Here is an 18281-nt window from a genome sequence, read left to right on the forward strand (position 1 = left end):
CCCCCAGCCCATCTGGGTTTGTGATGCTTCCTCCCCCCTCGTCTCTGGGACTTGTGCCTAAAGGGGCCTTCCCAATAAAACTGGACTCTAGATTATTCCTTTTTGAAACAGGGGAAGCACTAGTATGTGCTCCATCCCAGTCCGTATTAGAGGATGAATCCTCTCCAGATGGCGTAGATTCCCTACTCCTTTTTTTCTTCAATATGGATTTGGGCCGACTAGCTCTCATTCTTTTTGATGCATCCATGGGCATGTCAAATTTGACTCTAGGTTGCTTATCAAATGGCTTACCCCTATCATAATCACCAACATCCCTGGTAAATTTCTTAATGTTTTTGTCTTTTAAACCTGAATCCAAAATGGACAACTCTTTACCAAGTTTGCCAATGTTATCTTGATAACAAGAAAGTGTAGAATACACCTCCACAGTTTTGCTGGTCAATGATACATTGGCAATTTGTTCCTCAACCTTCCTTTCATAAAAACTACTCAAAAGATCTTCAAAAGTCATAGAAACACATTGTTGGGCTTCCGCCCATTGTGTAAGAAGACATTCATCTGGTTCTGCCATCATGGGCTGTATCCTAACCCTAAGTCCTCTAGGAACTATCTTCCTATGTTGATAGGCCCTAAATAGTTTTAAATGCCAAACATTTTTACGCAGGGAAATGAGATCCTTAGTTAATTTGGCAAAAGCCAAATTACAATCCCTAGTGGGATCCAGGACACCAGGAACAGCGTCACCCACAATCCCTAGTGGGATCCAGGACAACAGGAACAGCGTCACCCAAACCCGAGGCTAGGCCAAAAATGCCCAAGTCCTCCGAGTCTGAAGACAGACCCTTAATAAGTGTTGCTAATTCCATCACTGACCAAAAATAAAATACCAAATACAAAAAAATTTTTTATATGTTACATGTGACCAATATAAATTCAGCCCAAAATACATTCAATAAACCAATAGTTGGCCAATCAATATACCAACAGGTATAATTCATGTATCCAACCATAAATATTACCCAACCCTAATTGTCACCATTCTGGGTAGGCAATATGACAAAACAACCTTTTTATAAATATCCTAAACCATAGGAAAAAAGCATTTTATGTTGGACAAACTTCCCGTCCTTTTAAGGTTAGGATAGGAGAACATCTTAGTGACATTAAGAACAAAAAGGGGTCTGGTTCTCTATATAAACACATCTCTAAACACCCCATGGGCAATTTTTCTTTTATGGTCATTGATCACATTAAGGATAAGCATAAACATTCCCATGCTTTACATGAGATGCTTACTTATAAAGAAAAAATGTGGATTATCAAATTAGGGGCTCTTTTTCCTCCGGGTTTGAACCATCATTTTTGAAGCATCTACCCAAAATGTTCAGTCTCATATTGGGGTTTTTTTCCACATGTTAATATATTTGTCAGGATATTTAAAATTTATTTTATTTGATTTTTTGCTCTAATGTGCTTAATAATTTGTGCATTATTAATATATGCACTAGAGGGCACTCCACACATGCGACATGAATTTATCCATAAGAAGATAGCATGTTAGTTTTTATTTGTTACATCATGTTTGGTTCTGAGGAAGGTTTGCCGAAACTGGTACAACCATGTTGGTGTACGGTTTTGTTTTTTGCTGTTCATCTTTGAAATAATCTTATTTGGATTGCCTATGTCACAGGAGTTGGGTGCTGACCTTCTTTTTTGGCTTGGATATATGTAGGTCTCCCAAATATGCAACAAAGTCTAGAAGATTTTGGATCTTTGCTTGGAAGTGTTTGCATACCCCAAGCAGACTCCAAAGAATTTCTCTTAAGTAGATTACAAATGATGGAGGTGTGATGAGGAAGAAAGGGGTAATAGGAAACACATTGTTTTGGTAGTGTAATGAGATGGCAGACTTTAAAAACTCTCTGCAGACTATTCTGTCAGATATACTGGGTGAATAAATTAATATAATTAAGGAAATTATTTTTTGAGCTGTGATACAGAATCAGAATTGCCTAAACAAAGTAAGGCCTTGGTGAGTTTAATTCTGGTCGCTGCCAAAAAACAATTACTAGAGAATGGAAATCAAAGTCTAAACCAATTGTACTAGTAGTAGTGAATACAGTAACAGAGATAAAAAGAACTGGAAGTGGGATCTTTAGGAAAGGGTAGGAGCAAATTCCATACAAAAAATGGAATTGTGAGAAAAATGCATGCAGAATAACATTTTGGAGGAGGAATGAGGTTTAAGGAAAGGCAGGAACTGAATGAACTATATATAATGTTTCAGGGACAATGATTTTATGGAAGATATGTGATGTATAATATCTGTAAATGAAAATAAGAAGTTATGTACCTACCATAACGTTCCATGTTAGTTGTCTTCTCTCGCCTTCTTTCTTGCTTGATGGGTTCGGAGCCGATCCCTCCGCTCCGACTCGGCACTTGCTAAGCTCGAGAGTCACTTTTACCAGCTCGAGGCAGCCCCATATCCCATGATGCAAGGCGGTAAGTACCCAGATCTCGTTTGATGACAAAGGGCAATAGCACCAAGCATAAAATACTTCCCAAAGGAAGAAAGAAAACTACAGATGGAAGAAGGACCAGGTCTGAATGGTCTTCAGCATAACAGTTTCTTATAACAAGGTCTGTCCAGGCCAGGGGGAAGGAGGGAGGGGCGCAAGAAAGAAGGCGAGAGAAGACAACTAACATGGAACGTTATGGTAGGTACATAACTTCTTAATGTTAAGTTGTCAATCTCGCCTTCATTCTTGCTTGATGGGACCGCGTCCCTAGCACCTCTATCCTGGGTGGCTCAATGGAACAAACTCTTGAGGACTGTAGAGCCAAAACTGGCTCTGTCCCTGGAGGCCAAGTCCAATTTGTAATGGGAAACAAAAGTGTGAGGAGTGGCCCAAGTGGCCGCTGCACAAATAGTGTCTAAAGGAAGTCTAGCTTGAAAAGCTGTAGAAGTAGCTAAGCTCCTAGTTGAATGTGCTTTAGGTTTTGAGCACAGCTGTTTTCCCCTGAGCAGATAAATTTCAGAGATGACCGAAGAAAGCCATCTAGACAAAGTCACTTTAGAAACAGGAAGGCCTTTTTATTATCCGCATAGGAAACAAAAAGTTGATCAGATTTTCTAAATTTTTTGTTCTGTCCAAATAATATCTAAGTTGACGGTGGACATCAAGATAATGTAGCTTTTGTTCAGCTCTATCTGAATAGTTAGGGAAAAATACAGGGAGATCAATGGATTGATTCAAATTGTTCTTTGAAGCGACCTTAGGCGAAAGGTTGGGTTAGTTCTCAAAGATACTCTGTCTTTGTGAAAAACCAAATGGGGTCGAACCGAAAGAGCATGAAGTTCAGACACCCTCCTGGCCGATGTAATAGCCACTAGGAATAAAGTTTTCCAAGAAAGATATTTCAGGAACAAGAAGCAGCTGGCTCGAAGGGGGGAAGAATCAAAGATGTCAGCACTAAATTTAGATCCCACTGAGGAGGAGGATTCCTGATTGGAGGCTTTAGTAGGAAAATTCCTTTCAAGAAGGCCCTGCAGAGCCTATGGGACATAATATTATGATCTGCTATCCCGACATGAAAATTGGAAATAGCAGCCAATTGAACTCTGACTGTGGAATAAGAGGAGCCTGCATGAAAAATCTCTGCTAAGAAATCCAGGACTGCCTGAACAGGGGCAGTAAAGGGATCAATATTCTTGGCCTTAGCCCAATAAGAGAAACGTTTCCATTTGCTTGTATAAATCCTCCTGGTAGAGGATTTTAGCGGCTACTATGATGTCTCTAACTGGGTTAGAGATCAAAGGAAGCCTGGCTAAGGAAGGAAGTGGAGCAACCATGCTGTGAGGTTGAGAGAAGGGATTGACCGGTGCAGCTGACCCGATTGGTGAATCAGAAGATCTGGCACTGGGTCCAGATGCCACGGCTGCACCAAGGTGATGATGGAGGAACGGGAACCAAACTTGTCGAGGCCAGTAAGGGGCAATGAGAATCAATTTGGCTCTCAAAACGGTAGCTTTCTGGATAACCTGAGGGATCAGAGGAAATGGAGGGAAGGCATAAAGAAGTCCCTGGGGCCAATCCTGGGTCAGAGCGTCTCTGGGGGGATGGCCTGGAAGAGGGAAGAGAGAGAAGAAGTCTGGGCATTTGCTGTTTTGGGGAGTAGCAAAAAGATCGCAACATGGACGACCCCAATCCAGAAAAATCTCTTCCGCTATAGATTGCTTGAGAGACCACTCGTGAGGCATGAGAATAGCTCTGCTCAATCTGTCCGCTACAATGTTGGTTTTCCCAGGGATATGCGTTGCTACCAGAAACCGATGAGAGGAGATTGCCCATTGCCATAGTCTGAGCGCTTCTCGACACAAGGGGTAGGACTTGGTTCCGCCCTGTTTGCTGATATACCAAACTACAGACATGTTGTCTGTGTGGACTGCAATTGTCCCTACGGGAAGAAAGTCGTTGAGGGCTTGCAATGTTAAAAGCACTGCTCTCATCTCCAGGACATTTATGTGCAGGTGGTATTCGAACGGCTGCCACATCCCATGAAACATCCTGCCCTGATAATGACCCCCCCACCCGATCAGGGAGGCATCCGTGGTGACAGTGGCTACCGGGGATGGGGGTACAAAGTGTCTGCCTTGGTGAACCTGGGGAGATGTGATCCACCAAGCAAGATGATCTTTGCAAGTCTGTGTCACCAGAATCTGGTGACGCATTGGAAGTTGTTGGTACGACCACTGTGTGAACAGCATCCACTGAAGAAGGCGCATGTAGAAGCGAGCCAGGGGAAGAAGAGTAATGGCCGCAGCCATGAGGCCTAATACTTTTAGAACCATTCTGGCCTGTACTTTCTTGTTGGCTAGAATGATCCTGACATGACTTTGAATGTCTGAAACTCTTTGTTCTGTAAGGGTAGCTGACATCCGAACAGTGTTTAAGTTTGCGCCTATGAAAGTAATAGACTGGCAGGGCGATAAGGATGACTTTTCGAAGTTTATCGAGATGCCCAAAGGAGTACAAAGCTTTATTGTGTAATCCCTGGCTTGAATAAGCTGATGCCTGGTGGTGACTGAAAGGAGCCAGTCGTCGAGATACGGAAACACCTGGAATCCTTGACGTCTCAGGTGAGCCGTGACCACTGCCATGCATTTGGTGAACACTCTGGGGGCTGTAGTGAGACCAAAGGGCAGGGCTCTGAACTGGAAATGACTGGACCCCAGCCGAAAGCGGAGAAATCTCCTGGAGCGTCTGTGAATTTTGATGTGATAGTACGCATCCTGAAGATCTATTGAGCACATCCAGTTGTCCTTCTGTAAGAAGGGCAGAATTGACTGAAGAGTGACCATTCGGAATCTTGTCTTCCTCACAGACTTGTTGAGTCTGCTGAGATCCAATATTGGTCTCCAGTCTCCCGTCTTTTGGGGACCAAAAGAACCTTGAGTAGATTCCGGGCTCTGAATGATCTGTCGTAACTGGCTGAATGGCTCTTTTTCGCAGAAGTTTTAAGACTTCTAACTCTGCAATTTCCCTTAGACCGGGTGGTACATCTGGAAGGGAATTTGAGTGATAGAAAGGACTTTCCTCGAAAGGAATTTTGTAACCCTCGGATATGATCGACTGTACCCATCTGTCTTGAGTGAGGGAACGCCAGGCTTCTGGGTACAGCGATAGTCTTCCCCCGACTGCCTCCAAGGATGGACAGCCGGGCAACATCTCAGGGATGCTGAAAGGGCTTGTCAGAGAGAGGCTCTCTGTTTCCCTGTTTTTTTGGACCCCCTCTGCCTCTAGAGCGTCTGTTGTTGTTACCCCTCTGCCTCTAGGGGTAAACTGACCACGTGAATCCGGCGTGACTCCTTGGGATTTGCGGAACCACATTTTGCCACCTTTCTGTCCTTTGGGGTAAGGTCTAGAAGGGGTGGAAAACGGACTCCTGACAGAAAGAGTCTTGCTGTCCTGCTCACACCTGGTCAAAGTTTCCTTCACTTGAGGGCCAAACAAAGCTGACCCATCAAAGGGAGAATTTGTGAAGGACGCCTTAAAGGGATCTGCAAAGTCACATAGCCGCATCCAGGCTTGGCGTCTAAGGGCCACACCTGTACCTGCGGCCCTACTCGCTCCATCAGCAGCATATGATATTAGCCGCATGGAGGAGTTTGCAATGGAATTAAGGGTTCCTAGCTGCAAAGCAATTTTTTTCCTGAGCTCCTGCAGCTGTAGGATCCTGTACAACATCACCTAGCTCCTTAAGGATATCCCTTTGGAGTCTGGTGAAGTGACATAGGTAATTCAGCGAACGTATAGCAAAGGTCGCTGAGGAAAACATCCGCTTACCGTACCTATCCATGGTCCTAGAGTCCTTATTAGGAGGATGGACGGGTACGGAAGGATCTGCAAGTTCCTTCTTGGTGGCCGCAGCCACCACCATGGCATCAGCGGGGACACCCTTAGTGAGGAATTGCTTGTCACTCGGGGCAGTGATAAATTTTGAAGGCCTCCTAGGGACTGGCTCTACAGAGTCAGGAGCTGCCCACGCCTTTCGGGCAATAACCTGCATAAGGGGTCGAAGGCGGAGACACCCAGGAGGTGGAGGGCAGAGATCCAAACGCCTCTAGGTATACTGACTCATCCTCAGAGGGATTGTTGGTGGGCCAGTTTCCTCTGTTTAAGGAGTTCTAGGATGTCTGAGAAGGAGACATCCTCAGAGGGGATCTAGGGGATCCCTCTGACTCATCAAAGTCAGTATCCGAGTGACAGACTCGGGAGTCTACATGCTTCCTCTTACAAGTCCTCTTCCTAGGAGGATCTCCCGAAACATCAGGAGAATCCTCGGAAGAGGGGGAAATTCCCAATGGGGAAACCTGAGGCGGAGGATCTCTGGGTCCTATAGCAAGAGAAGTGGCAGAGATGTCAACAGGCACTATAGAGGGAGGAGCTACGGGAACAGACTGCTGACTGATACCAGTGGCCAGCACACTCTTCATCACCTCGAATGCTCCCCACCCAGGCAGGTCCGAGAGAACCCGTTCCGAAGAACTAGGAACTCCAGGGACCACCAGAGGGGAAGTCTCCGAGGCAGATGTCGGAGCCGAACTCACCGAGGCCGAGGCTCCATAGGGAAGAGCGGGTTCGGACAAGGATCCGATGCCACTCACCCCTCGGAGGAGACCATGGAAGCCCGACCACCGAATCCCTCTAAGGAAGGTCTCGAAGAGGAGATAAGAGTAGAGGCTGAAGGAACAGAAGGGGGTATCTGTCCTCCAGCCGTAGCAGTAACCATTCCCGAAGACTCCAACTCCAAGCTCTGGGGTAGAGTTGAAGGAGGAACTGTAACGGGGTGTGGACCAACAGTCGTCTGTTGAGACGGACTATGTAACATTTGGGCCAGTACCTGTGACTTAAGTAATCTGCTGACCACTCTCTCTAGGTCATGGTCTGAAAGTCTGGATGACCTTGAAGATCGGCTCCGATGGCTCCGTTCCGAAAGGAGAGGTGAAGCCGGAGCCGAAAGTATCGGCTCCAAGGAAGGAGACCTCAACCTCTTCCTGGAATGAGCCATCGGAACCGATACTATAGATCCTGTCGGAGCCGAAGACTTATCGGAGCCGACAGGAAGCCTCGATGCATCGGCTCCAGCCGGAGCCGATACAGCCACAAAAGTAACGGTGTCAGAGCCGATCGGAGCCGACACCGATGCCTGTGCCACATGGTGGTCAGAACCGATCGGAGCCGACACCGAAGTGGTCGATGCAGAATCGGCACCGATAGCCATCGGTGCCGAAGGCTTTGTTAAGCCAGAATCGGCTCCAGCCGGAGCCGATCTCGACTCGGAACGAGTCGGAGCCAAGGCCGCAGGCTTAGACACAGAAGCCTGGGCCTTGGAAGATTTGGCTGATTTTGATGGAGCCGACTTAGCCGGAGAGCCCTCCGGCTTAAGAAGGCCACTAAGTATCAGCTTGTTACGTCTTTCCTGCAGGACTCTCTGGCTGAAGGAATGACAAATAGCACAGGAGTCCTGCAGGTGAAGAGGCCCCAGGCAATACAGGCAAGAAGTGTGACCGTCTGTCAGAGACATCTTCTGACAGCACGAGTCACACTTCTTAAAACCTGAGACCCTCTCCTTTGACATGGTGCTTCACAAAACACACACACACACCAGTCAAAAAATTAAATTAAATAAAATACCAAAAAGGTATTACTATAAAACAAACACACACACCCTAACAGGGAGGGGATGGGATGGGTAAAGTTTGACTAAAAAAAATTAGAAGAGACAGGGATTTTCTGTCAGAAAATCTATATAATTAACTTATAACTAAAAACTAAAGGTTTTTTTACAAAAAGGGGCTTAAATATCAACAAAGTGAATCACTTACCAGGAGCTGGTAAAAGGAGGACCTCATAAGCGAAGCGGCAAACGAGATCTGGGTACTTACCGCCTTGCATCATGGGATATGGGGCTGCCTCGAGCTGGTAAAAGTGACTCTCGAGCTTAGCAAGTGCCGAGTCGGAGCCGAGGGATCGGCTCCGAACCCATCAAGCAAGAATGAAGGCGAGATTGACAACTTAACATTATATCAATATGTTTTGTCATTTATATAAATGTATGATTGCATATGTCATAAGTGATGGTTCAATAAAGATGGTTCTTGTTTCAAAAAGAAAAGTTTGCTGACGACTGCTAACTGGGAGTGGTCATAGAATCTCCAAACAATGTCAACATCCTACAAGAGGTTCTTACGCAAGCAAATGACTGGTACCAAAGTCATGGCTTTAAACTTGATCCAAACAATGCATCATCATCCCTTTCGCTAAGAGCGATGTTCCTGCCAACTACCACATCAACAGAAACACCTTAAGCATACACTCAGTGGTGAGAGATCTGGGCACACAGGTTGGCAGCAACCTTACCTTTGATCACCATGTCTCCAGTAGTAAGAAGGGCATTCTATATTGTTCATCTCAAAAGTAGGGGCATTGCCTACAGAAAAAAAGAAGTTATAACCTCCCTGTACTCTTCCCTCATCAGGCCAATAATTGAGTACAACACCCCTTTTGGCATGTAACTTTCCAGGCACCTGCAGCAACTGGAGAGACCACAAAAGTTCCTCACAAGGAGAATTCAAGGTATTCAGAATCTGTTCTATGTGGACTGGCTGAAATCACGGTCACTTTACTCCGTTTCATACAGATTACTCACAGGCGATCTCTGCCTTGCATATAAGGCAATCTCTGACTCTGCTTTACTGGAAATGCTGCATACCCCCAAGTCCAATGGCTCACAGGTTATTCATTCTAAAGACCTTAACTTGGTATGTGACATTAATAGAACCTACTGGAGGGACAGGGCTGTCTCTCAGAGGTTAACGCACCTGTGAAACAGACTCCCAATTCATGTCAAGCAAAGCACCTCTTTGTCCCTCTTCAAGCGCAATCTGGACAACTGGATGGGAAACCATAAATTCACCGGGGGGGGGGGGGTTCCACTTGTGTCACTCTTGGAACAGGGGAATAGGTGCTGATTGTGGAAACAACGGCAAAACTTGGCTAGGTTTGTAAGGGCCCTAGGCCATTAGCCAGTAACTTCCTATGAAAAGAACCTGTTCACAAAAAAAAAAAAAAAAAGAATGCAGTTCCATGTGCTACCGATTTTACTGATTCTTAAAAAAAATCTTGCCATGGGCTAATGCCCACCTCTGGTAGAAATCCGAATCATATAACAAATTTTGTACCAATGATCCACTTATTTACACATATATTGCTATTGTGAATTCTCACACAACTATATATATTTCAGTACACAGTGCAAGGGGAAAAACTTAACATTTGTAGGCCAAGTAATTTTCTTCACTGTTTATGTAATACACTTAAAAAATTAATATAAACTGATAAGTTATTCCACACATATTTTACACCTGGATTTATAATTCTGATTTGAAATTCCACAGAATTGGTTAGATTTCCAGGAATTTAATGTAATGCAATGTAAACGTGTATATCTTCTACACTAAATTTCATTTTTCCAGAGTCAAACAATAAGAAACCTTACCTGATTCATGATAGAACATTTCCTCCCTAGTCTGTTGTCTGGGAATCTAAAGCCCTTTCTTCGGATGCCATCATCAGATTCTGATTTCACAATCTTTTCACTGTCTCCTTTCTCTTCCCCTTCAGATCTCCTTTTCTGTTTCCACTTCTGCCTTCTATTCCTTCTTTCCTTCGCACTCTTGGAGCTAAGTTTTGACAGATCAGAAGAACTGCGAGACATTCCACCCCCCCCATCATCTTCCACAGCATCTTCCGAAACTGTTCCAGCAGAGGTAGCCATAGCTGCTGCCTGAATATACAAAAAGAAGAGAGAGCCAGGACTTGTTTAGTATACATTGTGTGGGCAAACTTTAACAGAACATTACACAGACATTGTGAAAAAGATTCTGCAGTGAATTCTCAACAAGAAAACAAACTCCAATACTTTACATTTTTATTAGTTGAGAAAATTAAAAGATATATTCAGACTAGGTATCTGTGTTATCCCTTTTAATTTTTCCTCAATATATGGGTTTAGATCCAACCCTCAGATCCAACTTGGCCGCATATTTCAAACTTAGGATCCAGGTCTCGAGCTCTTCACTGTACCCACAATGCTCTGCTGTATCACCAAATACCCACATCAAGTTTGCTGCCCAATCCTCATCATATCAACAGGGGCAGGAGATGAAGAAAGAAAGATGGGGTTCAAACTTGGAACTGTAGGTTCCAATACAGTCTAATAGGTCAATCCAGAAGCTTTGGATGAGGGATGAATGAGAAGGAAGTTGAGAAAGAATGAAATGGGTAACACAGATACCTAGTTATGGTAAGAACATAACTTTTAAATCTGATGTTGTCCTCTTCATTCTTCCTCAGCTTATGGGACACAGTATCCAGCTACATTGCTGTTGCATGGCCCTCATGGAAGAATATTTCTGAGCAAAAATGAACCAAAGGAGGCTCTATTTCTAGAAACAATATCCAATTTGTAATGAGAAACAAAAGTATGAACACTGGACCATGTAGCTGCAGCACAAATGCTATCAATAGATGTTCTAGACCAAAATGCAGATGAAGTAGCAATGGATCTGGTTGAATGAGCCTTGGGATGCTTAGGTAATGCCATGCCTTTTTGTGAATAAATCAAAGAGATGCAATCTGTTATCCATTTAGCTAGAGTAACTTTAGACACTGGATGACCAATTTTTTTTTTTTTTAAGAAAAGGAAACAAACAGTTGATCTGATTTTCAGAAGTGTTTTGTTCTTTCAAGATAAAAATGTAATTGTCTATACACATCCAGGAGGTGTAACATGTATTTTCCTTTATTGATAACCTTTGGAAAGAAAACTAATAAATGAATGGATTGGTAATGTTATTCTCTGAAGCCACTTTAGGCAAAAAAATGAAGGGTTAGTCCTTAAAGAAACCCTGTCGTAATAAAAAAATATGTATTTAAATTTGGCAGAGAGCCTGGAGTTCGGACATTCTCTTTTTCAGAAGTGATAGCTGCAAAGAAAACTGTTTTCCATGATAAAAACTTCAGATCAGCTTCAGATGAATTATCAAAGGGCTTTTGAGTTAGTCCTTGCAACACCTGTGTAAGGTCCTAAGGTGAACAAGGATCTTTAATTGGAGGTTTTAAAAGAAAAATTTCTTTCATGAAAGCTTTGTTTAATTTAGAAGAAGTGAGAGAAACATGTCTGTTGCTGGTATGAAACTTCAAGATAGCTGGTAGTTGGAGTTTAACAGTAGAAAAACTAGCTCCTTCCTCAAAAAGCATTGTCAAGAATTGTAGAATCACAGCAAGTGGGGCAGATAAAGGGTCTATGTCCTTATTCAAAGCCCAAAGAGAGAATCTTTTCCATTTGCTTCTGTAAACCTTTTTGTTTGATTCTTATTGAGACACCAAAATAATACTGCATACAGGAGAAGAAACCCTGAGCTGTCTATTACTGGAAGTGATGAAACCATGCAGTTAGTCTTAGGGCTCAAATGCTGGGATGTTACATGTTGGATCCCTCATGGGTGTGATGGGAGATCCAGTGTGTGCTCCAGCATACATGGAAGATAATGAAGATGAGACCGTAGGAAGGGGAACCATACCTGCTAAGGCCAGAAAGGAGCAATGAGGATCACTGAGCTCTTCAGCCTGCTTGCTTTCTGTAAGAATTTGGAAATTAGGGGAAGAGGGACATAAGCATAAAGGAAACCTGAGGGCCAAGCGTGAATCAGAGCATCTCGTGACTCTCCCTGAGTGGGGATCAGAGCGAAGTACTTGGCACACTTGTTGTTGAGGGGAGTGGCAAGGTTGGCCCCAATACTGGAAGATCATCTCAGTCACAGATTGATTGAGAGACCACTCATGATGCATTAGAATGGATCTGCTGAGCTTGTCCACTAACACGCTGTTTTTCCTTGGAATGTGCACTGCAACTAGAAAATGGTCTGAAGAGATTGCCCATTCCCATACTCTTAAGCCCTCTCTGCAAAGGGGGTAAAGATCAGATTCCTCCTTGTCTGATGATGTACCAGACTACAGACATGCTGTCCGTCTGAAATGCAATCATTCTGAAGGGAAAAGCATCTTGGGAAACCTGCAACCCTAGTAGGACTGCTCTCATCACCAGGGCATTGATATGCAACTTTGTCTCTTGGGAGGACCACGTGCCTTGGACAGTTCTTCCCAAGCAATATCCCCCCACCATAATTGGGAAGTCTCCGTGGTCACTGTGGCCATAAGGGATCAGAAGACAAAGAGTCTGCCTAGATGTAGATTGTTGGATTGCAGTCACCAACTGATGTGTCTTCTGCAAATTCGGGTAAGCCTGACTGGATAGGATAGCTGCTGGTAGAGAATGGACCATTGTACAGCTAGTATTCATTGTAGAACTCACATAAAAAAGTATGCAAAAGGAAGTAACAAAATGGCCACTGCCATAGAACTAATGTTTGCAATACTGATCTCGCCAGAGGAGTTAAAACGAGTACAGAGAAAGTGAAAGTGAGTCTTTATCATACAAATACAATGCTGAGGTAAGGATACTATTTGTTTCAATGTGTCTATATGAGAGCTGATGAACTCCAGGCTCTGTATTGGGTTTGCATTTGACTTGGCATAATTTATAGTTATGCCTAAAGAATTGCAAAACTGGAGCAAATAGTCCTGGGATGTAGAAGTAGATGCTTGGAGAAGGCAGTAAGGAGCCAATCATCTAGATATGGAATCATCTGGAATCCTTTCAGTCTCAAGTGAGCTGCCACCACTAACATGCACTTGGTACACACCCTGGGGGCTGTGGTGAGCCCAAAGGGCACACCATGGAGGCTATGGTGAGTCCAAAGGGTAGAGCTCTGAATTGGTATAGACTGGCTGCCAGCTGAAAGTGAATATTTCTTCTGGATCACCAGTCTGTTTTGATGTGACAGTATAAATCCTGAAAATCAACAGAGCACATCCACTAGTCCTTGCGAAGAAAGGGCAGAATAGACTGGATTGTGACCATTTGGAACTTTGCTTTCTTTACAAACTTATTTAAATTGCTTAGATCCAAAATAGGTCTCAGGTCTCCTGTTTTCTTTGGAACTAAAAAAAGCGTGAATAAGCTCTGAATCCTATCTGGCCTGGAGGGACCTTTTGGATGACTCTTGTCTAGCAGATTCAAAATGTCTAGTGCTGCTGCCTTCCTCTGACTGGGTGGGATGTCAGGAAGTTTCTTCCTTTTAGTAGGAGGAAGAAGGGAAAATGGTGTGTAATAACCTCTGGATATTATGCTGCGCATCCAAGAATCTTTTGTTATATTTTCCCAGACATCTGGGTGCAAGGAAAATCGACCCCCCCCAACTGCCTCCAGAGTTGGTAATGAGTGCTGGAAAGGCTTGCCCGAGAAAGAGTCCTAGAATCCCTAATTTTGCGGACCTCCCCTGCCACTAGGGCAACTGCCATTGAAATTTCCCCTTCTGCCTCTGAAGGAATTGTCATCACGTGGATCTTGGAAAGGACCTTGAGATTTGCGGAGCCACATCATCATACTGCCTCTGAATCCTACAAAGGGTTCATTAAGGAGTAGAAAACCTGATTCCTATGGAAGATAGAGACTTTCCATCTATCTCACTGTGGGTCAGCATCTCTTTAACTGATGGTCCAAACATAGAAGTGGCATCAAACGAGGCATTAATAAAAACATCTTAAAGGTTCCATGACGTCACAAAACCACATGCTGGCATATCACCTTAAGGCAATGCCAGAAATGGCTGCTTATGAGGTGCCTTCAGCTGTGTAAGAGATCAACCTCACTGAAGCACTAGATGTGCACAAAAGAGTGGCCACCTCAGAGGATGCTCTTTTGAAGTCCTCAGCAGACATGGACTCAGAGTATCTAAAAACTCCTTGGTCAAATCTCTCTGAAGCAGAGTGTAATGTGCCAGGTAATTTAGCGACCTCAGGGCAAAGGCTGTTGAGGCAGAAACTGGCATTCCAAACCTGTCCAACACTCTAGACTTCCTGTTAGGCAGATGGATAATAGAACTCCGTTCTGCTAGCTCCTTTCTGGTGGCTGCCACCAACACCATAGCATCTATGGGGACCCCTTTGCATATGGTCTGTCAAAGGGGGGTAATCAAACACTGTTTGGGTCTCTCTGGACTAGGTTCAATGGTGTCCGGCTCCTTCAAAGCACAATGGGTTACTAAGTCAATATGTTTATCCCTGTGGTGGGGGTAACCCAAGACGTAGATGGGGCAGAAGCAAAAGCCTCCAATAAAACCAATTCTTTTGGTGAGGGGTTTTGGGAAGACCAACCACCTTTCTGTTTCAAGATCTCTAGGATATCTCCAAAGGAGATGTCATCAGGTGTTGACCTAGAGGACCCCTCTCCTTCATCAAAATTGGTATCTTCTGCGACAGACTCCAAAGGGGAGTCAATGTCACTTCTTTTACATGTTATCTTCTGATGAACTTCCTCTGTGGGATGCTCAGGTGAAGACTTGGAAGAGAGGGGAAGTTCCTCCACTGGAACTGGCTGGACACTTATTGATTCTGGCTGTCCTTGTGGAATAGGTCTGTGGACTCAGAGCTAGGACTCGATGGGGAAAAGGTAGCTGGAGTTGAGATACGACAGGGCGGTTCTCTTTAGAGAGAAGAAGTCTTTTCTACACCCTCAAAGGCAGATGGACCCAGGGAAACTCCAGTCTGCCTCCTCAGATCTGAAACTCCCAAGGAAGACAGACCAGGAACCTCCCAGGATCCGAGCCTCAGGGGTAAAATTGGATTCAAACTGTCAGGGGCTGAGGATCTGAGCGGAAGGGACGGATCTGACAAACTTGGAACTGAGCCCATCCTCTCAGATCCAACTCTTGACACTTTGGCTCCAAGACCCATTCTGATCCGATCCTATCGGGACAGAACTGATTAAGGAAATCATCAGAGTTGAAAAAGAAGTTTTTCTCAGATCCGACACCGGAACCCTTGGGGATCTTGGATCATGGGACTCTGAAACCACTGGACGGATCAGTGAAGGAGAAAATATGGCTGCAGAAGTTGCAGGCATACTCATGGATCCAGTAGTGGACAGAATTGGTAATACCCCCCATCTGAAACTGTGGTCTAAAAAACCTTCGCATCATCCCATTCGCGTCCTCTTCTGACAAGCTCCTGGATGACCTAGAGGAGGAAGTGGAAGGAGGCCTAGAGTGCTTCTTGGGTGTCTGAAGCAACATCGAAGGTGGGGTAGGATAAATGGTTTTAACAGCATACTCTGATGTAGTGCTCCTATAGCTAAGTACCCTGTTTAGGATCTGAGGCTCTAGGATCTGAATGTCTAGAGACAAGGCTTATTGTAATGACTGCAGTAGAAGCACTAGGAACCAAAGGCTTCGGATCCGATGGTACAGACTTAGATCCAGAAGTGTGGGATCCAATGGCTTTCTGGATTTCGCAGAAGGCTCTGAAGAAGACCCAGGGAACTTCATAGAGGAGCATTTCCTATGTTCCAGAGGGGCTGACTTACTGCCTCTGGAGGGAGTTTAAGCCCCTGAAATAGTAGCAGCTGGTGAAAGTCCTCTCAAAATACGTTTGCTGCGATGATCTGCAAAGACCCTGGGATTAAAGACTGCACACATCTTGCAATTAGTATTCAGATGTTCAGCCCCCAAACAATACATGCACTCCTTCTGGGCATCCAAATTAGGGATTTTATGCCCACAAGAAGTGCACTTCTTAAACCCTGTGAGTTTCTCTGACATGGTGGCAGAGAAAGTCACAGCAATAACAACACAGCAAGGAAAAAAACAATACGCTTTTTCTTTGTTTTAACTAAGAGCAGGAAGTTGAAGATACCGACAATGGTAAAAGAAAAAATACCCTTATAAGAAGGGTAGAAAGGCAATACCAAGTATGGTATAAGACAGTACTGTATAAAATAGAAGAAAGGGAGGCTAACACCAGCAATAACTTGAAAAAGTGAGAGGAAGGAAAAATTTAAGTACAGAAGAGTTCAAAGGAAAGTTTTTAAAACAGAAACTTTGCTATACTCACAAACACAAAAATGCTTGAGAGCTGTGAAACCTGCGTCTGTTCGCAAAGACAGCAAATGAGATCTGGGGCTTTGGTGATACAGCAGGGCGTTATGGGTAGAGGTAGGAGCTAGATCCTAAGTCTGAAATAAGCATCCGAGTCGAATCTGAGGATCACAGACGAACCCATACGTTGAGGAAGAATGAAAAGGACAACATCATATCATAATGTAGTTTACAATACTTAAATTATCAGTACATATTAATACTGTTCTAATAGATCAAAATTATTCATTTTAAGAAGGTTAAAGTAAATCAATGCTTCTGAAAATAATCTGCTTTTTGGGAAGCAACCCAAAATTTCAATAACATTTTGTCCTAGCAAAGCAAACTACAAAAAAAAACAAGAATATATAAATTCTGTCTTCTTAAGATTTAAATTACCAGAAGGCTAGGTCCTAAATGACACAAAATCCCCTAGATTACTTGATAACAGTAGTAGAAGGTCTGGAGACAGAGGAATAAGAACAAAAGGAAATAGAGAAGGGGTATGATAATCACAGAAGTAAGGAACCCTGCACTGTTACTTCATAAATATAGAATATTCAAGTTCTCAAAATCCTGTAAAATAAAATTGTGAATTTTGCAGATATAATGAGAGGAGATCGCATCAAACATATTACCACTAATGAAGTACAAGAAAATGAGCAGCTTAGCAGTTAATAATGAGGGGGGAAAAACTCTGTTTAACAAATTTACTGTGGAAAGTGCAGTTGTATAAATTGCACTTAACATAACACTAGATGTTTGACTTCCTCATTGCTGCAGTAGCGTTGTGGTTATATGGGCTGTATCCTGCTTAGGATACAACAATCTGCCAGATTCACAAAGGTCTGGCTTCCTCCAAAACCTACACTTTGAATGCTGATTGGCCACCCCCTTAGAGGTAAATCAACAGTCATATAAAACTTCAGGATTTTCTTGACCATAAACAGAGAAACAGCTTATTCATCCTGGACTTCTAACAGATATTAACAATAAACATCACTTTATATCCCAACAACAAATTATACACAGAAGTAGGTAGGAATAACAAAATGCAATAGCTCTAGATAACCATATTAAAACAGTCTGCTTTAACAAGGGTTGTCTTTTCTTTGTCCCATCACAAAAAATAAACAGCAGATTTGCTCTTTCAAAGGTCTTAGTTCTGTCAAAATAGTGTGTGAACTGACTATACACATCCACAGTATGTAGAATCTTTTCTTCTTGTTTCTGAGGATCTGGATAGAACAATGGGAGATTGATTTGATGGCTTGTTTCAAAGTAAACTCAAACAACTCTGGGCATAAATGAGGGATTTATTTAGCTGTCTGTTTTGAAAGGAGATGAACACATCTATTTGAGGTGTTCCCAACAACTAGATCAACTCCTGTAAGACAACCTAATTTAACTTCCACAGTTGAGAGGTATGATAAGTGATAACTTTATAATTCAATAACTATACACAGAAGTAGACATAATGGTTAAGGTTTTCACTTGCCATGTACAAGGTACAATGTTCAATCCTGACTTCCGGCCAATGCGTAAATGGTGTTTGCATGTTCTTCCTATGTTTGTGAGGTCCCTCCCACCTGCCAAAAACATGCTGAGTGTTTCCACCTCAAACTCACCCAAGAATGAGTTGTGGGCAGCAGCACAGACTCCAAATGGTGCCCTATAG

At 43.5% G+C, this 18281-nt stretch overlaps 1 protein-coding gene across 4 annotated transcripts in view; it reads right to left on the reverse strand.

The window, feature by feature from the left end:
• The window catches only part of SCN8A (sodium voltage-gated channel alpha subunit 8), a 1580263-nt gene that overhangs the window by 1210334 nt on the left and 351648 nt on the right, over positions 1–18281 (reverse strand). For all 4 annotated transcript variants that reach the window (XM_044083431.1, XM_044083429.1, XM_044083430.1 and 1 more), the window contains exon 5: positions 10066–10353. In XM_044083431.1, the coding sequence (XP_043939366.1) occupies positions 10066–10353 (288 nt within the window). The remainder of the gene's footprint in view (positions 1–10065; positions 10354–18281) is intronic.

The sequence above is a fragment of the Protopterus annectens genome, chromosome 9.part0, assembly GCF_019279795.1.
Source record: "Protopterus annectens isolate FY-2018-M chromosome 9.part0, PAN1.0, whole genome shotgun sequence".
Taxonomy (NCBI): Eukaryota; Metazoa; Chordata; order Ceratodontiformes; family Protopteridae; genus Protopterus; species Protopterus annectens.